This window comes from Rhineura floridana, chromosome 7 (assembly GCF_030035675.1).
Source record: "Rhineura floridana isolate rRhiFlo1 chromosome 7, rRhiFlo1.hap2, whole genome shotgun sequence".
Lineage (NCBI taxonomy): Eukaryota > Metazoa > Chordata > Lepidosauria > Squamata > Rhineuridae > Rhineura > Rhineura floridana.
The window spans coordinates 68,078,146-68,098,945 of record NC_084486.1 but is presented as its reverse complement, the minus strand read 5'-3'; the positions used below and the strand labels follow the sequence as shown (position 1 = coordinate 68,098,945).

The 20,800-nt window shown below is 40.8% G+C and overlaps 1 protein-coding gene and 1 non-coding gene across 2 annotated transcripts in view; both read right to left on the bottom strand.

The window, feature by feature from the left end:
* The window catches only part of EIF3A (eukaryotic translation initiation factor 3 subunit A), a 45,078-nt gene that overhangs the window by 23,338 nt on the left and 940 nt on the right, over positions 1–20,800 (bottom strand). The window contains exons 2-11 of the mRNA XM_061635849.1: positions 12,465–12,655; positions 11,971–12,107; positions 11,527–11,690; positions 10,676–10,875; positions 10,098–10,306; positions 9,712–9,883; positions 9,134–9,238; positions 7,567–7,665; positions 4,940–5,056; positions 1,960–2,145 (exon numbers count right to left, since the gene is read on the bottom strand). Of these exons, the coding sequence (XP_061491833.1) occupies positions 1,960–2,145; positions 4,940–5,056; positions 7,567–7,665; positions 9,134–9,238; positions 9,712–9,883; positions 10,098–10,306; positions 10,676–10,875; positions 11,527–11,690; positions 11,971–12,107; positions 12,465–12,655 (1,580 nt within the window). The remainder of the gene's footprint in view (positions 1–1,959; positions 2,146–4,939; positions 5,057–7,566; positions 7,666–9,133; positions 9,239–9,711; positions 9,884–10,097; positions 10,307–10,675; positions 10,876–11,526; positions 11,691–11,970; positions 12,108–12,464; positions 12,656–20,800) is intronic.
* LOC133389888 (small nucleolar RNA SNORA19) lies at positions 5,254–5,384 on the bottom strand. Its single transcript, XR_009764195.1, has one exon. It is a non-coding gene; the product is annotated as a small nucleolar RNA SNORA19 (small nucleolar RNA).

The window sequence follows — 20,800 nt, the reverse complement described above, 5'->3', positions numbered from 1 at the left end:
TCGCTGGAGGGCTGCAGGGCAGAGGAGAGGAAAGTTCCACTGCACAAGCAGAAGTCTGCTATGCTAGCAGAACAGCAGTGCTGGATACAGTTGGGCCCCACTCATTCGGCAGGTTACGTTCCAGGCCCCCGCCGAAAAGAGAAAACCACCAGAAAGTGGGGCCCTACTGTATTCCAGCTGTTGTGCTCCAGCTGACAGCAATCAGCTGTAGTGCACCCAGCGGCTGGAGCTCCCCGCACTACAGCTGATCGTGCGCTATAGGTGATGAGGTGTAGCACACGATCAGCTGTAGTGCAGGGAATTTATGCGCTACAGCTGATCGCTGTCAGCTGGAGCGCGGTGGCTGGAGCTCCCTGCGCTATAGCTGACTGCCCCACTGACGCCGCTGTATTAGCGGAACGCCGAAAAGCATGGTGCCGAAAAGCAGGGCCCTACTGTACAACCCTTTGGGTTTTTTAATCCCTCTCACATACACACACACACACACAACGCAGCCTGCAATACTTTGTTACTTAGTATCAATGAATGGGAATATGATTGTCCACTTTTTTCTATAGTGTTCTTTACGCTATAGCATTAATTACAAAGACTTTGTAAGAGCATTCGCATCACACACACGCTTTTATCTGAAAATACTCAGACAGCCAGTACTGCCCCTACGCACCGGGAAGCAGGGCGGTTGCCCCCGGCCCCGTGCTTTGGGGGGCCCCACAGTCCTTGGGAATCAAATCATGAGCGGCGCTGGCTCCACGACAGGGACTTGCCTGAGTTTGAGCTTCCGGCCCCTGCTGGAAACCCTGGAGGACCCTGCCGCCGCGCCGGGAGTGCTGAAGCGCTGCTGACCCTTACCAAGTGAGTGCCAACCCCTTGTTTGGCCTTATTTGGATAACGTCCGAGGCTAGTCATACCTCCACAGCGTGAGGAATTAGTTTAGGAGTTTGCTTAGTGTGTGTGTTTGTGTGAACGTGTGTGTGTGGGAAGGAGTGTGCGAGACTGGGGGCCTCCCTGGCTTTCCCTCTCTTCTCTATGTTGACTTGGTTCGTCCTTTCTTTTTCCCTCTTAAATCCTCCTGAGGTGGTGGTGTATTTTTTGTTTCTCCCTCACCTCCGCCTTTTCCCTATTCTTCTTCAACTTGCAGCGGCCGCTTTACGCGGTGCCATTGCTCGTTTCCTCCCTCACCGGGAGCTTGGCTGTGGCTTCTGTCCTTGTTTCAGAAGCTCGCGCCGCTGCCTCCCTGGCTCAGTTATGAGTCCCTTTCAAGCCATATGTTCCAAGCGGCGGCCGTTCCCCTTTCAGTCCTAGGAACTCTCAGCTTGGCCTTTCTCCGCCTTAAGCAGCGCCGGCTTTGCTTTCCTCCCACAGGGGAGCCAGCTTGGCTGGGGATAGCTTCTGCTGTGCCTTTTTTGTTCGCCTGCCTGCTTCCTCAAGCGAAACAACAGAAGATCCTCAAATAAAGAGTGAATCTTGGTCTTTGGCAGAAAATGAAATTAATTTTGAATTTATTCTGTCCACCATTATTTGGTATGAACTGTTGCTTGCTGTCAATACTGTTAGCAAAAGCTTACAAAAAACAGAAACTGATCTAGTATGACAGTTTTGCTTTTAAAAGGATTACAATTTTTTTTAAAAAAATTTAGAGAAGAATGTGGGGGGGGCAACTATGCTTTTGCCCCGGGCCCCGCACATGCTAAGGGTGGGCCTGCAGACAGCTATCAACTACCAATGATATGTGGCAAAGTTCCTATTGGTTCAAATACAGTAAAACTGCACCCAACATTTTTAAACCTATGGGTCTGTCTCTACCCTCTCAACTTTTGAAAAAGTGCTACAACTCACCAATAAGGGAGTTAAGCATGCATTGGAGGGAAGAGAGGAAATATTCAAGCCGTGACTGAGCATACCAACTTTTCCCCATGAAGTATCAGTATTCTTTTGAAAGAAAAACCAAAAATGACTTACCAATAGGTGAGGCGGCTTAATCACTTCAAGAGCCTTTGCAAGGGCAGATGACATAGCTGTCAACTGGTTCCTAATCTGTTCAGAAGGCATGCTTTGCAGCTGAGGACCGAGAGGAGCATCTTCCCGAGTGCAATAGTTCAAATCTGATCCAAAACTCAGTGTTCGAGTGGTATGATCAATGCGAACCTAAGGTAAAGTAATTTAAGTTCATTATTAAGGTCACATTTAGTCTAATAAATTCTTACAGGCAGCTTTTATTTTTCCTGACCAACTATTATTTTCTTATATTATTGCTATTAAATGCTGAGAACATAGCATATGACAGATTGCTGAATAGCTGTGCTCACATGAAATGATAAATTGAAAAACACAGTATTTAACTAAAATTACTTTTTTTCATTTCTAATGGACTCTCAATAAAAAAAATTAGATAATTTATAGGATTTTCATTAATCAATTAAATCTTCACAAGATTATATGAGAAAAAAATCTAAAAAGGAAAAAAATGTGTTTAGATTTTGTACACAGGCATCTTGGCAAGCATAATCTAAGAGGAGATATTCCTCTTACCTCTTCTAAAATATAAAAACTGCAGACAGCAGTCTCTAAGTACTTAAATAAGAAGCCGCGTTTTAAGAATCTGTTATCTGATTAATCAATTAAAATTGCTTCTAAATTAATTTATCGACTAACAGCGTTCAAGAGGTTATAAGGTTTTTCAAATCTCCCTCTCTGAGAGCAGAAAGAGAGGTCTATCCTCAGGGAGGAAGGTAAGACCTTGGAAGGCCCCTCCCTATCAACACAGAAACCTGTGTCCCTTGCAAAGAAGGGGTGTTCCAGGAGAGGCAGGATCCATAGCCCTCCCGTTTCTTCAATGAACCCCTAGAACAGGAGACAAACTATGTCAGCCCCGGGGCTCTCTCTCTCTCACACACACACACACATACCAGCAGTATGACTGCTCTACAGCTGTTACAGTTTCTAACTATGTTGCCATAAAGACAGCATTTGGATTCCTCGAGTCAACTATTCTACAATAAAGTATTTTGTCTGGGAACCAGACATGTCTTGCTCAAGAAACAAAGCATTTCCACTTGCATACAGCAACCCCACTTAACTCCTCTGAATTTCCAGTTCTGTCCCCACACCCTATCCCAGTGCTTCCCAACCTTTGTGAGTACAGGACCCCCTCTGTAAGTTGAAAAACTTTTGTGACCTCCCCCCATGCTAATTGTAATTTTAGTCTCTGTTAATTGAAAAAATGGTGCATGGCAAAATCACATCTCCAAATATCTCTTTCCATAAAAAGCTCCCTGCAAACAGGGAGGTGTTGCTTTCTTTTCTTAATGCAAAGGTCCAATCAAATTGGTATAGCCCTCCCCTCCACATACAGTATGAAGATGTGCAGTCCTGTCTTCCAACACCATGGGTTACCATGTTGGACTAAGATCCAGGTTCAAATCCCCACCCAGCCATGAAGCCCGCTGGGTGACTTTGGACCAGACACAGTCTGACGTATCTCACAGGGTTGGTGAACGGATAAAATGGAAAGGGGGGGACCATGTGCACCACTTGAGCAACTTGGAGGAAAGGTGGGATATAAATGCAATATTTAAATAAATAAATACATTTCAGCTGCGGTAGGTGGACCCTGCCTCAGCCAACCTGCTGAGCTTTTAAATAATAATAATAATAATAATAATAATAATAATAATAATAATAATAATAATGGGATGATCATCAGAACTGATTACTTGATTAGTGTGCACTAGGGAATGAGAGCGGAGCAGAAGACAGATCAGCGCACATACAAAACACCTGCCTCTCCTGCAACCATCTGCAAGTGTGCACACATTTGGGCACATGTGGGGGGGGAGCCCTCAACTGCCACAGCATCTTGGAGAGATGGAGTGTAGGTGGAAGAAAGGGGGGACACTGGCACAGACATTTAGCCTCAGAGATGGGGGATGAGCAAGTCCTGAGCATTGTCACTGCTCCTTGGCTCTGTCCGGGCCAAAGGTGAGATCTGGGAGGCCTCACAAATAAGAATAATTTTCAAAAGGAGGTGGCAGCGAAGCAGAAGCCAAGAAAGGCAGGCAGGCAGGCTGCCAGGAAGAGGGAAAGCAGCCTTTCCTTTCAGCCTTGCTTCTTTTGCTTCACAAAAAACCCTCTCTCTCGTTCTGAGCAAGGGCGTTGTCAGCAGCAAGGAGACGGGAATCAGCGATAGTAATCCCCTCTTCTTCCTGGCAGCTCCACCCTCAGCCTCCTTTGGCATCTGGCACGTTTTATAGGTAGACGCCAGCCCTCGGCATGCCTGAAAAGACGCTTTGCCACTTCAACAAAAGTCCTCCCCTCTTATTTGGAGCAAAGGGGAGGTGCAGTAATTGTTGTAAACCGCCCAGAGAGCTTCAGCTATAGGGCAGTATACAAATGCAATAAATAAATAAATAGTCTGCAATGGCAGTGGGGAGCAGACAGCATCCAGGGAATGAATTTTTTAAAAATAAATAAATAATTCATTTCTTTGCTGTTCACACACCCCTGGATTACTTTGCAGCCCCCCTTAGAGGTCCTGGCCCCCAAGTTGGGAATCACTGCCTTATACCACAATGTTCCAGGTGTGCTGTTCCAAGAACACCCCTCAGGAACAGCTGGAGGGGGGATACAGGAGGCTGTAGGGAGGAGTCAGGAAAGCCTTCTACGTGAGCTCAATCTTCACTCAATCTAACCCTTTAAGTTGTACAGTTGAAGGAAAGTATGTTAGATTTATCATGAAAAAAGTTAATTCTTTATCAGCTACAGGGTATTCTACAGGGGGTTACTCCTCCACTAAAGGAGAAAGTGCTGTAACTCATTGTCTGGAATCCAAAAAACAAAAGTGGCATTCATGTTTGAGTAATCAGGTTTTAATTGAAAACATCAGATTTACCTAAAGATATGAATGTGCGTAAGCATTTGATTATTTCTGTACAGCACTTACTTGCAAATCACAATGTCTGGCCGCATCTACTATTGCACGTTCCAGTTGGAAAGCATCAACAAAAGGAACCAGAGTAGTCAGGCGAGAAAATTCGATGCTTTGATAAATTTGGGCCACCTGCATAACATATGAATATTCAACTCTTTCCAATTAATCATCCTAATACTGTACAAGGATTCATTTTTAAGTGCTCAATTAACTTAGCAAATACCTTATCCATCAACAATAGTGAATAATTATTCACATTTAAGGAACACATAACATTTGCTGTCAAGAGTTTATTCAAAGGAACTGCTCACTCTCCCAAGCAGCAGCTATGTATGAAGGAGACTGGCAGCAGTCACTAAATGAGTAAAGCTGCTAATTAGCCTTCAACTGTTCCTGTAGCACATCAGAAATAACACTGCTTGCCAATGGAAAGGAAGCAGGTCAATGACATGTGCATTTGGAAAACTGAAAGACCAAACGCTAAATGCCTAGCAGAAGAAATGCAATCCTGATTTGACCCGGTGGATGCATCAGAGATGCCTAGGTTAGAGAAATACAAGGTAATGCTTGTTTGTCTCTTATAGCTTGTTCAGAACATAGCAACACAGTTGTGTTTTCTGTTAAGCATCAGAACCACTATTCAGTCAACCATCATACATGGGACACAAGAGAGGACTCAAGCAGTAAGCCCAGCCCCAATTTATGCCCATTCACTGTTCCATCTGTACAGTATCTACACACATGCATACTAAGTGTAAATACCATTAGGAGGCCGGGTGTACAGAATCTGTGCACATTTGTACATGGGTAGGGGCTGTAGAAACTGTTTAACTGGAACATGTACAAGTCAGTGGGGAGGCTCTCTACGTGACCATAATTCCCCCTATGTGTGTTCACTTGTGTGAGCAGTGCAGTAGTATAGCTAAAGTAGCTTGCCACATTTGTTCCTTGAAATCTTTTTTAATATATTATTCAAAATGGCATGGCTGGTGCTATTTCAAGGTTGCTCCCACACCACTCTTTGGTAACTAATTTATCAACTTCTATGCATGTTAGGGCAGACCATGTGGTTACAAATCACATTACTGACACTTCCTAAATGAAACAAAAATTGCAAGTGTAACCTTTTTTAAAGTGTTTTTAATCTTAGACGATGTTTTGAAAGCTTTTTTTTTAAGAAATGTTTTTATAGATGTTTTGTTTTAATCTGTTTTAAAGTTTGTTTTTATGATGTTTTAAAATCTTTTAGTGCTTTTGTTTGTCGCCCTTGGCTCCTGCCGGGAAGGAAGGTGGGATATAAATCAAATAATAAATAAATAAATAAATAATATCACTAGATAATATTATTTAACCATGTAGACAGAATTTGCATATATTACAGGATACTGTGTAGGACAACTGCACTCCTTATGGTACAGATCAGAGACAACTGCTAGACATGGAGGCAACTGAGAAATACAAGACTTGGTTTAATAGATTTCTGAGTTCAGTTAAGGTACACAAGTTCAGGATCTACTGTATGCTGCTGCAATCATAAGGGTGTTCCTTAGACCTTTAGCTAAGTGGTCCTTCAAAGGTACAGAGGAATAGAAAAATCGAAAGCATTTTGTTCATAAGAAAATGTCTAGCCCATCCATCATATGAACACAGGGTGGTTTACAATAAAATAAACACTAAAACATGCAACTTATAGAATTCAACACAACTTATAAATGCATATAAAAATATGTCATTAAGAACACTCTAATTTAGGTAACCTCTAAATTAGATTACCGCAATTCACTCTACGTGGGGCTGCCTTTGAAGACGGTTCGGAAACTGCAGCTTGTGCAAAATGCAGCGGCCAGATTGGTAACAGGGACCAGACGGTCCGAACATATAAAACCGATTCTGGCCCGCTTGCACTGGCTGCCTTTATGTTTCCAAGCTCGATTCAAGGTGCTGGTTTTGACCTATAAAGCCTTACACGGCTTGGGACCACAATACCTGATGGAACACCTCTCCCAATACGAACTCACCCGTACACTACGTTCAAGATCAAAGGCCCTCCTCCAGGTGCCTACTCCGAGGGAAGCTCGAAATGGCAACAAGGGAGAGGGCCTTCTCAGTGGTGGCCCCCAAATTATGGAATGATGTTGTTAACAAGGTGCGCCTGGCGCCAACACTGTTATCTTTTCGGCGCCAGGTCAAGAGTTTCCTCTTCTCCCAGGCATTTCAGCATGTGTTCTATATTGTTTTAAATTTTTAAATTGTGTTTTGAATTGTTTTTAAAAGATGTATCTTAAATTGTATTTGTTTTTAGTTATTGTATATTACCCAGAGAGCTTTGGCTATGGGGCGGTATACAAGTATAATAAATAAAATAAATAATAAAACACGCTGGGAGTTCACAACTGAGCTGCTCACTTAGAGCAACAATGAAACTGCTGGTTATATTGTATTTGGCTTGTTCCAACCCATCCTGAGACCATATAGTGAACTGTGGGATATAGATCTCCTAAACAAACAAACAAAGTTAATTTTAAAAATCCCAATAACCTGGGCAAACATTAGTTTTAACGCTTGATGTACTTAGGAATTCAGGGACATTCACCCCTACTGTATATTCTACTTTGAAGATTTTTGTTTTGCAATCATACCTGCTGAAGCAGTCTGAGTATGGTGTTGTTTTGCAGATGAGGGATATATAATTGAAGTTCTGGTTCCTTTTCAGATTGATCTCTTACCCAGTTTAACACCTGTACAGAATTATTTAAAGATTATTAGGTAGTAGGGCTAGTTCAGACAGTACGTTTTCCTCAGTAAATTACATCAACCCTCCTCCTTACATAAGAGTACACTTGAAGAAGCTACTGTAACATATGTGAGAAACATGTGAATCTTTTCAGTAGGAGATACATTTTCCGATTTGGAAGATCATATGAATGCCTATAGCAGAGAAGTGGGTACTTTTGAATCAACATGCTACAGTTGCTCACATGAGTGTATACCAAGGAATATACAGGAAGGTTCATGCAAGGGAAACTTAATACAATCAAAGACAATGCTTAAACTTTTTCAACCCCAGCTATTTCCAAATCCGATATACCCCCTTCCATTTTAATGGCAAGGCCACAAAACCATTATTTAGTTCAATTGCTAATGTGTTTGACATAATGTGTACAGTAGGGCCCCGCTTACCGGCGCTTTGCTTACCGGTGTTCCGCTAATGCGGTGGCTTTCATTCCCAGTTTTAAAGCCACTTTTGCGGCATTTTTGCACAACGCGCCCCATTATACTCAATGGGGTGCCGCTTTACCGCGATTTCCGCTTTACGGCAGGGGTCCGGAACTGAACCTGCCGTGTAAGCGGGGCCCGCCAGTATTAATTTCTGTTTGACGTTTACTGGCAGTGATGACAATGTGTGCCACACTGCTAATTTACCTTCACCTACTATCTAGCACATCAGAAATATCTTTGTTCTTCTAGGTATTAAGAAGTTAATGAAATGTGCTCCACTGTGTACAACTCTGCAAAATCATGTCTACATGTCAACTAAGCCTGCAGCCCTAGGAAAACCTACTAGGAAGAAAGTCACATTGAATACACTGGGATTTCCATCCCTATAAATATGTATAGGAATACACTGCAAGCTACAGTTAATGTCATTTTCTGGCTGTACAATACGATATGAAAACAGAAGCACCCATCAGCTGTTTAAAATACATATTCAGGAACATATTCTTGCTAAAGGGCAATTTCCAAATTGTGTGTCATGACCAGGCTGTGCTTAAATTCGTAGTATTTACTTGAATCCACATTCATGCAGCATTTTCATCCAGTCAGAAATTACAGAAACAGATTGGAATGCTGTTTGTGGGGCATAAAATTGTGCATTTTGTTTTTAAAAAAGAACACTTAGAAGAATGAGCATTTCAGTAGTGGTTCCTGTGGTAAAAGATTTTCTATCACTTCCACAGGAAAGAATTTAAAACAGAAACTCCAATCAAGCATGATACGTATAAGGGCTATTGTACAAAAGAAAACAGGAAGCAATGGGAAAGCTGCACAAAATAACTAAGATAGCCTGCAGCTTTTCTTTTTTTGTGCGAAAAATAGAACTCCTCAACTTAAAAAATACCACCCATCTACTATAAATCAGCATTTGTGTTAATTTTGTCACCTATATAAAAATTCTATACTTCTGAATAAAACTTCAGCACTTACCTTGCATACACGGCCACATAACTTCAGCGGATGAAAATCTACTTCAAGCCAGTTATAAAGTTCCTTTACTTCTGGGACAACGTACTGTACTACATTAAATCTCACCTATGAGACATGATGAATTTTTTAAAAAGCAAGTATCAAATAAGCTGTAACACTAATCCTTCATCCGAATGGATTTGCTAAAATACAGATTTTTAAAAAATAATTAAAATGTGATACACACTTAAGAAACCCTCTTTATCTGCAAGGAATGTGACAGGGGCATCCTATGTCTCCACATGCTGAAACTCCTAGAATATCTCCTTTACATATTCTAAGGGGAAGCAAGGCTGAATTCATGAAATATGTTCCCTTGTAGAAGACAACACTAAGGAGTTCCAATTGCTGCTGTAGCCGGCAGCTAGACTGGGATTCTAGGCAGAAAGTAGTATCTGCAAGGTAACAAATGAAACTTTTAGTTTTCTTTGCCTTATGTATTATTTACACCATTCTGGATTTCTTCTCCAAGTTTTACTAAAGTTCCTTTTAATCAAGGAAGCCATCTACATAAAAATGCTTTATGAAATGTTGCTTACCATATCATTAATAAGAGAAATTCGTGTAGGTGGGGCTTGGAGGCCTAGTAAAGTTGCCAATCGCCGTTGCTTCTCAACAATAATGCCATCCATATCCAGAAGCCGAGCAATGTCAGTTCGTTCAGGTGTTATTGGAATTGACAGAGTGGCCAAAAGGACTCTTGTTGACATTCTACAGGCAAAAGTGTCGAAGCAATGAATGTGAAATACTAGCCCTTTGTTCATTTTTAAACAGTTAAATCACATTAGCCTCCTTTCTAGATACCAAACCTAAAATGGCCTAGCTTATAACTTTTAAACGCAGCTTCTAAACAATTATTTGTAATACATTATTGATACTATTTCAAATGAACAAACCAACCCCACAAAAACAGATGTTTTTCTACCTCTGCATCTCCTCCTGTGTGAGGTTCTTTCGCATTTCCCTTGAGAGATGGTAAAGACGATGAAGTGTGGATGCATGGAAGAGTGCATTTCCTGATTTCCAGAAAACAGTAGAAACCTTGTGATAATAGTTTGCCATCAGCTGGGGCTTTGGTGGCTTTTTGGACAAGGAGAATAATCCATGTATATCTTCTACAGCTTTGAAGGCTTCCTGGAAGAAAGAAAAAATACATGTTAAACCATACTTGCATATTGCACAAAGGGGGGGAGGAAGGACAGAAAATAAGAAAACTTCAGTTAATATAATTAACAGACCTATTTTGTATGGTGTGCCTGAAAAGTGGCATATAATACATTCAATAAATAAACAGATACCAAGTTCTGAGTCTAAGAACACTTCACTGGAAAACCCTATTAACAAATAAATTGTATGTTCAATTATATTTAGAACTGTGCTACAAAGTTGTGCAGCTCCCTAAACTACTAGATCTCTTAGAGCATACAACAGAGTATAAAGCTTCAAGAATATGGTGACTGACAAAAGAGGTGCCAGTGTCTCAAAAATTGTGTAAGGACACACCTGCCACAGTTCCATGCTGATAGCACTGTCCAACTGTACAAGCCTGGTCTCCAAGTGCATTGACTGACTCTCTGGATTATTGAGGTTGATAGCTGTACTTTGATTGTGATGGCGCTGGATCTGACCCAAATGCATTCTCAAGTTGTCACATAGTTTCCGAAACTCAGCTTTACGAGTATATTGCAAACAGAACTTGAAAGCTGCAGGATAAAATGTTTAATGTTTGGAATCATTTAAAAAATTAAAAAGACTTTTTGGTCTTGTTCATGAGACACAGTAAACCAACTATGGTTTAAATGTGGGCTCCCAAAGAGGAGCTCACAGCCACTTTGCTCCATCTTGGTCTTTTTTACTCCTGTACTATGCTGACCTAGGCTAAGGTTTGACTTAGCATATTGTTTGAACTCTGGATTATGAGTAAGTTGTTACTGAGGAGAAAGCTTAATCATGACTCCAGGTTCAGATCACACAGAGGAGTAAAAAAACAAAAACAAAAACAGAAAGGAGCAAAGCAACACCAAGCTCCTGTCTGGGAGCCCACATTTTCACGCAGTCCCAATAAACCATGGGTTGGCTTACCATGTTGCACAAACCAGACCTGTAACTTAAGCCAATCATGTTTACTAATAGCCAAAGATATGTTTGTACCATCTTAAAAAAAGCTTACTACTTTTGCTCAGATCCTTAATAAAAGTCAGATATTTGTTATTTTTAAAAAAATTAACACAAGATTTCTAGTTTTTTTATTTTTTAGTTATTTATCCTCCCTCACCTGACAGAAGCCTGCAACCAGTAAGAGATTGAAAATCTTTTAAGAGGCTGCGTAAGTCTCACAACAGTTTGAATTTTACCTTGTTGTGCAATATCATGATAGAGTCGCTCCACTCTAGAATTGTTTCTGAGAAGGTCCAAACACTGTCTGTAGGATTCCCATAGAAATTTAACCCAGGGAGTCAAAAGTAACCGATCAGTACGATCTTGTGTGTCTTCCCCACTCACAGCACTTAGGAGAACACTATAATTAAGAAACAAAAGGAATATTTAATTCTATATAATCTATTTCCACTTTCTTCTCTCTTGGATGTGTACAAGGCAATACAATGAATTTCTAATGAGATGATAACAGCAAAGTTTGAAAGAATCTTTCAAAGTCAGGGGAATGTAATTTTTGTTTTAGTCTGCCGCATCACTTCAAGCTGGCAATTGATCTGACAGAGCCAGACGTAAGCCCAAAAAAGGACTCAGCTTGATTTAGGTTTTCCTACAAACCATCAAAAATAGCATTGTTTTCCTACCTCTCTGGAGTCTGGATATTATCTAAGTCTTCGATATCTAGCACCATCTGCTGAGACTCTTCTTTAGCAGATTCAGTTTTTTCTTCTGCTAATTTTAAGTAAGCCCGAACTACATCCTCCAAGGACTTGATGTTCACCTGTATCAAAATTGGAACAGATTAAGTAGCTTTGCTTAGACATGAGGCAGAAAATGTTGTATGAGAATCTATATATATTTCAGAGTATGACAGAAAATTATAACAAAGTGAAGCAACACATCAGAGAACAAATGAGTTTTCCTTCTACTGTACATATTCGAGGGTTTTAATGATATGAGGAATCAATTATGTTGAACATGTCTAATCTTATCCAGCTGTTTTATAGACAATTCCCACATATAGTACAGAAACACCTAGTACATTTTTTCAGAGCATCTATAAAAATATAGCTTATTAAAATCCTGATTTTCAAAAACTTCCTAGCATCAATATGATAAAACTTTTCAAAGTTTCTACCTGTTGGCAGATATTCTTGTACTGATACAATCCTTCTTTAGCCAGGTGGCTCTTGCGGAGGTCCACACAAAGCTCCAGGTACTTCAGCATAATCGGCTCGTGGATCTTTTGCCATGTTCGGTGTTTTTTACTTTTCATAACATCGTAGAGAACATCGAGAGCAGGTTGCTTCTTCCCAACCTCAAGAAATTCTGAAAAAATAAATTGTTCATGGGTTGCTGTAAGTTGGAATCGACTTGAAGGCATGTAATTTAATATTTACTAAATACAAACTACAAAAAGGTACTTTTATTTCGAGCAATATATTGCTTAAAAGTGGAACAGAAGAAACCTGCTGTAGTGAGCCATTTTCCAGATTACTTCTTCAAAATAAAAATCGCCTCCAGGCAACCAGGCTGAGCCACGTTTGTAAACTAGACAAAGTTTAATACTGATAGCGAAAAATTACTGAAAATATATATATATGGGCAAGCATTTTGTAGACCAATAGCTTTTGTGAATTTGCCCCCAAATTCACAAGGTTTCAAAGGGACTTCAGGAAATTAATTTAACGGTGGACAACCATCCTCCGCAATGTGTTGGTTGCATGAATTCCTTCCCCTACTTATAGAGGTCCTGTCTTAACTTAAGAGAGGCTGTGAGGCATGCTGATTCTCTCTTTGCAACCTCCGAGCCAGTACAATGAGGCTTTATCAGAAGCTTTAATGTTTAACTAATGTTCAGAAGACTGTCAAATTCTGGAATTCCTGCTGCCATACTGAACAAACACTCTCTAACAGAGTGACATCCAAACTACCTATGTATCCATGCTTTTTTTAATGTGAGCTATTTGTAATGGGGGGGGGGAGATGCCAGATTATGCATGATTTGTTTTCATCTCATCCTACTATTTTTGATATGCAATGCATTCCAATCCCAGTTTGGACTAGACATTTTAAACAATAGAACTGTTCAGTGTTCCTAATGTTTTAAACTACTAGAGTGAACTGGGAATAGTTATTATATTCAAGAGGCAGCAGACAGACAGGGGATGGGAGAAGAATCATGCTGGGGATGATACCTGCCCCTCCTTTGAGTCAGCCATTTCTGATAGCTCAACTAGCAGTGTAAATCTCTAGGAAAAAGATCAAGCATTACAAAATGGTATTCACTAATAGGCAAAAAACCTTGCGGTTTAAGAATGTGCCTATAGCCCGCAGATATTTCTACCAAACTTTAAAAAGCAGGGAAATTGGGCAGCTATAGTGAATGCACCAGGGGAGCAGGAGACCTGAACTCCTCTCTGAGATACTGTACTGCCCTACAAAGTTGTCAAAATGCAAACACATTTTGGGTTGGTCTTTCACAGTCCAATCCACTTGCTGTGTAGCTTAAAAGAATTTGGTAACATGTGCCTCTGAGCATATGGTGAGTGGTGGCAACACCTGCCATCTCCAAAGATGGAGAATTATATTTTTGTATGTTTGTTGGTGTTCTTCTTACTTTGCTTCTTTCCTGTGTTACTAATGTTTCTACAGAGAACCTAAACCAGAAAATTCCCCCCCTCCTTATTCATCCTAGAAATCTGTGTCAAATGTATTTTTATTAATTTCAAAGCCTTTTTATTGGTCATTGTCATGTTATGGTGAAGACAGCCTTTTGTGTTTTATATTGGAGGTTATGTTCTATTTCTATTTTGGGTGCATTAACAGTTGAATCTGAAACTGCAGTCTGATGTAAAATCAGACTGATTACAATATGTTGCTACTTCAGCAATGACTCTAGCTGTTGGAAAAAAGAGGATGTTTTCAGCCTGCTATGTTTAAACCACTTTATTTAAGGCAAGGTGTTCACGATCAATTAAAAACATAGAGCACACCTAGAATTTTGCTAGAATATATTTCACTTTCCACTGTTTTATCTTGTGCAGATTGAGACACTTCTGAGGTCCACTGGAGACTATTTTGCAGAAGTCAGTGCCATTATTCCACAATTATGTTTCGAGTTTTTTTAGTATAAATTTTGCAAAGTGTTGCTGTATTTCACATATTCATAGAAACAAAAGCAAAAGAAAATGATTTCCTATAGAAAACTTCACTAAAATTGCAAAGTAAATCAGACATATTTAAAGTGACCATCTGAACTACATCAACTGTCTTAAACAAGATCAGCACAGGGCATATCTTCTTTCTATTATTTGGGCTGATTACAGGTGTTGCCACCACTCACCATATGCTCAGAGGCATGTTACCAAATTCTTCCAAGATACACAGCAAGTGGATTGGACTGTGAAAGACCAACCCAAATTGTGTTTGCATTTTGACAACTTTGTAGGGCAGTACAATATCTCAGAGAGGAGTTCAGGTCTCCTGCTCCCCTGGTGCATTCACTATAGCTGCCCAATTTCCCTGCTTTTTAAAGTTTGGTAGAAATATCTGTGGGCTATAGATACATTCTTAAACCGCAAGGTTTTTTGCCTATTAGTGAATTTCCCTGCTTTTTAATCCGGGAGGTAAGAAATGGGATCCTGTGCAAGTTTGCTGAGAATGGATTGATCATTTGCATGCTTATTGAGTTAAGTGGGATTTACACACACACACCAGGCAAATCATGCTTAGGATAGGTGAAACTGACCACAGGGGATGGGGAAGGGAGAAGGGAGAGGAGTGGAAAGGCAGAGGGGAGGACTGGGATGGGACCAGGCAGGAGGGGGAGTGGAGAAGAAGGACAGATGTGGTTGTTTGCATGCTTATTGAGTTCAGTGGGATTTACTCCCATGCTATCATGCTTAGGATAGGTAAAACTGACCGGGGGGGGGGGGAGGGACGGAGGGCTGGAGTGGGCAAGGAAGGCGGAAGAGGGGAGGAGAAAGGGAGAGGAAAGGGGAACGAGGGAAAAGGCAGTTCTGATCATTTGTATGATTACTGAGTTGAATCGGATATACTCCTATGCAATCATAATTAGGATAGGTAAAACTGACCAGGCTGGGCCTGGCAACCAAGACGTCTTCTGTATCTTTCAAAGTTGTGCAGGGGGAAGGGACAATTCTACCTTGTGGTTTTTCCCATTACAATGTTGCAAGAACACCTGCACTTGGCTGACTTTCTCTTCTCCTAAAAATACAGGATCAGTCTCAGGCCCTGAACCTGGCAACCCTACCTCCCACCCAAATTTAAAACAAAGCTGTCCCTGGCCACATCCACACCAGGCCTCTATTACACTTTGGACAATCATTATTTATTTATTTATCTGTTTATTTAGTGTATTTATATACAGCCCCATAGCCGAAGCTCTCTGGGCTGTTTACAATAACTAAAAACATTAAAAACAAATATACAAATTTAAAAACACATCTTTTAAAAACAATTTAAAACAATTTATCATGGCTTCTCTCAAAGCCATGGCTCAAAGCCAATCATGGCTTCTCTCAAAGAATCCTGGGAAGTGTAGTTAGTGAAGGGTGCTGAGAGTTGCTAGGAGACGCCCTGTTTCTCTCACAGACCTTTAATCAGAGTGGCTGACTGTTAAACCATTCTCTCAGGGGAATAGGAGTCTCCTCTCAGCACCCTTCACAAACTACACTTCCCAGGATTCTTTGAGGGAAGCCATGACTGTCTCAAGTGAAATCAAGTCTGGTGTGGGTGTGGCCCCCTTATTAGCCAAGCCCAGCAGCTGGGAGGCTTTTAGAACACTGACAGTTGGTCTTTACTAAGCATGCCCTGCGTTATAATAGGCTTCCAGCCAAAATTTCTTAAATTAATTAAAAATCAACCAGGCATTTGTTTAACTTTTAAACTGCAGTAGATGAAGGTCAGAGTATGGGGCAAGGTCAGTATTAGGATTACAGGTACTCTGTGGACATGGCTGAGTTTTAATTAATTTCAACAGATTAGAGAACTCTGACAGAAAGAAGTCCAAAAGGTTTTCTCTCTCTTTTTAGACTTTGAACTCTCGATTCTCTCTGACCGTTTTGTGTATCGCCATGAAAATTGACAGGGTTGTTAAGCAAGCGTTTCTGAGTTCAGAACTATAATTTTGTAAGGTTTTGTTTTGAAATGAGTTTATGGGAAGCCTCAGAATGGCATGTGGGAGTATTTTCCATTTAACATTGCGGAATGTGAAAAATCCCCGCTGACTATAGTATACAGCCACTCGTCACTGTATAAATCAGTTATTTGTAAAACTTTTTTTAATTAGAAAAAAGACAAAGGTTCTAACAGTTGGCTAAACAATCTTGATTAAGCAAATGTGTTGTTTATTAGAAGAATATGATGAGAAGTGAAACAATTTGTAATTACAGTAGGGCCCTGCTCATACGGCAGGTTAGGTTAGACCCCCCGCAGAAAAGTGAAAACTGCCGAAGAGCGGATCAGCTGTAGCGCGGGGTCTGGAACCTAACCCGCTGATCATGCCAGAGAAGAAGATCGGCTGTAGCGCACTACAGCTGACCTTCCTGGGCGCAATCAGCTGGAGCAGCAGAGTCTGATCACGCCAGAAAAGGAGATCAGCTGTTGCGCGTTACAGCTGATCTTCCCTCCTCCGGTGAGATCAGCTCCAGCGCGGGAGTCTGATCACGCCAGAAGAGGAGAAGATCAGCTGAAGCGCGCTACAGCTGATCTTCCCCTTCTCCGGCGCAATCAGCAGGAGTGCGGGAGTCTGATCGCCCCGGAGATCAGCTGTAGCACTCAACAGCTGATCTTCCCCTCTTCCGGAGAGATCAGCTGGAGTGCGGGGAGCTCCATCCCCCCTCCAACTGTTCGCCCTGCTGGCTCCGCATTAGCGGAATGCCAAAAAGCAGGGTGCCAAGAAGCGGGGCGCTACTGTACAAGCTATTGTCATTTCTGTCCTCCAGCTACCAGAGTTCTGCAATGTCTTCAGTTTCAAATTCTGAATATTTATGCTTCTACTAACTAAAATGGAAGAATACCTATGTACCATCTCATGAAAACACTCTTTTGCCGATAATTACCATCCCTTGCTTTTGGAAAGATACAAAGACGTCTTACAGGCTGATGTTGACTTAAACGTCTGCCCCAATCTATGCAAATTGATTAACTTCCAAGTAAAGGACACAGGATTTCAGTCCTTGCCTTCACAATTACGATAGACAGACACACACACACACACACACCCTTTATCTAACAAGTTCAAGATGGTGTACATGGTTCCCTCTCATTTTAACCTGACAACAAGCCAATAAAGTAATTTAGGCTGAGACAGTAACAGGGCCAAGGTCATCCACTGAGCGTCATGGTTCAGTGAGGAATTGAACCTGGGTCTCTCCAGTTCCAGTGCAACACTCTAAACCAGCATACCGCACTGGCTTTCTGTAGCTGTGTTTGTATATTACAATAAGCTAGACATTCTGACTTATCATGGTTAACAGAGAACCATCAATGTGCTCATACATTCTGCCTGATTGCTCCTGCTTCACTCCTCCCTTGACATGAGTGGGATAAACAAACCAGGAAGCCTAGACTTTGTATTACATCCAAACCAAGGATAGCTATGATCTGCAAGCAATATCAAACCATGCTATGGTCCCAGGCTATGGTCTGAAGGCATGTGAGGCCAGCTGAAGCTAAGCAGGGTCAGGTCAGGTCAGTGCCTGGATGGGAGACCGCCTGGGAACCATATGTACGCTGCCTTAGGTTTCTATCATGAAAAGAAAGGCGGGTATAGAATCATAGAAGAGTTGGAAGGGGCCTATAAGGCCATCAAATCCAACCCCCTACTTAATGCAGGAATCCAAAATAAAGCATTCCCGACAGATGGCTGTCCAGCTGCCTCTTGAATGCCTCCAGTGTCGGAAAGCCCACTACCTCTCTAGGTAATTGGTTCCACTGTCGTATGGCTCTAACAGTTAGGAAGTTTTTCCTGATGTCCAGTCGAAATCTGGCTTCCTGCAACTTGAGCCCATTATCCGTCTCCTGCACTCTGGGACGATCGAGAAGCGATCCCGACCCTCCTCTGTGTGACAATCTTTCATGTACTTGAAGAGTGCTATCATATCTCCCCTTAAGTCTTCTCTTCTACAGGCTAAACATGCCCAGTTCTTTCAGTCTCTCCTCACAGGGCTTGGTTTCCAGCCCCCTGATCATCCTTGTTGCTCTCCTCTGAACCTATCCAGTTTTGTCTGCATCCTTCTTGAAATGAGGAGACCAGAACAGGACGCAGTACTCAATATGAGGCCTAACCAGTGCTGAATAGAGGGGAACTAATACTTCACGTGATTTGGAAACTATATTTCTGTTAATGTAGCCTAATACAGCATTTGCCTTTTTTGTAGCCACATCACTGTTGGCTCATATTCAGCTTGTGATCAATGACAATTCCAAGATCCTTCTCACATGTCATATTGCTGAGCCAAGTATCCCCCATCTTATAACTGTGCATTTGGTTTCTTTTTCCTAAATGTAGAACTTTGCATTTATCCCTGTTGAATTTCATTCTGTTGTTTTCAGCCCAATGCTCCAACCTATCAAGATTCCTTTGAATTTTGTTTCTGTCTTTCACAAAATAAACAAACAAACCATGGCTTCATGCTGGTAAGCAATCATGGCTTATTAGGGAGAAACAAACTATGATCCCTCGTTTGGACTTAACACAAAGCCAGGAATTTGTGATTTGTTTACCCCACTCACACCTGGGAAGCAAAGTGGAAGCAATCAAGCGCTGTGCACCAGCATGCTTCTCAGTCATCTCACAATAAACCAGAAAGTCTAGATTATCCTGAAGTGTGAACAAGTCCAGTAGCTCACATTTAATACTAAGCAATCATGCTTACTATTCTTGTTTGTTTAGACAAACAGAAATCTGACTGCTCTCTAAGCAGAAATAATTTTGCAGTGCAAAAAGCATATGGGCTGCATGGCCAAAGGGTTTGAATTATGCTCTTTGGTTGTATAAAGCCCCTATTTAGTGACAAACTACTATGCTTATTGTTACAAACACTAGTAAATATGGTATGCTTGTTAAGAAAATATCTTAATTTCAAAATTAAAGTTTCTTGTTTAATAGATTCTTGGCTCAACAAAAATCAACATAAGAAAATTATGAATCACAACACAATTTCAAGATTAAGATCGTGGCCACTCATTCTTGAATAGATGGTAACATTTAGCGTTCAAAACAATGAAATTCTTTAAAGATATGTACCTTCTGTTAATGTGTATAAGTATTTGCTACTAGATCGCAGATGAAGAGTGCATTAAACATGACGCAACACCATGGTTTGGTATTACAAGAACTCACACTTCCTTTGCATGCCATGATTGGTAACTTCCTATCCTTGTCCACATCAAACTATCATTAGTTCTTTTGTCTAAAGGGCAAACAATGGCTTGCACTTAGTGGCAAACCACAGTTTGCCTGCTTTGACACAATAGAAAACTATAGTTTGCCACAAACAAGGATCAGGCATTTATTAAGTGCATTGTGAGTGGAGTGAGTATGCAAGGCAAAGGCTTTACAAATCAAACCATAATTTGGTGTTATGTCTGAATGGCCCAAAGGAGTGCCCCTTGGAATGTAGGAAATGGTAAAATATTAAGTAATACGTTTGAATAATTCATATAGTTGTAATATATCTACACTGACATGTTTATGTTATTTTACTTCCAACTGAAATTTCAAAACCTAATTCCATCTGACTGTGAAGATTCTTACCAACGTTTATTAAGTACACATAGCCTGCTTTAATCATATTACAATGCATTCACACATATTTTGTTTTAGTCTACTAATAACAGTTAGCTCTACTATTTAAACTGGTTCTTACCAGCAATTTGCTTATTAAATTAGGTTTAAAAGTGGGTGTGTTTACTTCCCTACACAGTAGTACAAACAGTTGTGTTACTGGAATTTTCAGTGCACTACATAAAAGACAAAGAGCAAGGAGTGGAGGAACAGAGATGTGTTAAATATAGTAGTGATGTAGTTCCCAAATACCATTTAAAAACTTTAATCTATTACAAAATTCTGTCTTGTTCAGCCACTTCAAATTTTCATAGTGTTGCAAACAAAAGTAACTAAGATAAACAAATCCCGTGAAAAATTGTCCCTTTTCATATCTGTTTTAAGCAAGTGTGGAGAACCTTTGGGCCCCCAGATGTAGATGAACTACAACTCCCATTAACTCTGGCCATGCTTGCCAAGGCTGATGCGAGTTGCAGTTCAGCAGTATGGTTCAAAAGTTCCCACAAGTGGTTTTGAAAATCTTTAGGCAACTGCCCAACAGTAAAGGCTTTCCAAGTTATATTGTAAAGCAAGAATAATTCTCAAATAGTTGCCTTGTCTAATCTTAACCATTATTTTATGTGCTTAGTTCCTTCCCATCAAGTATTTTGTGAAGTTTT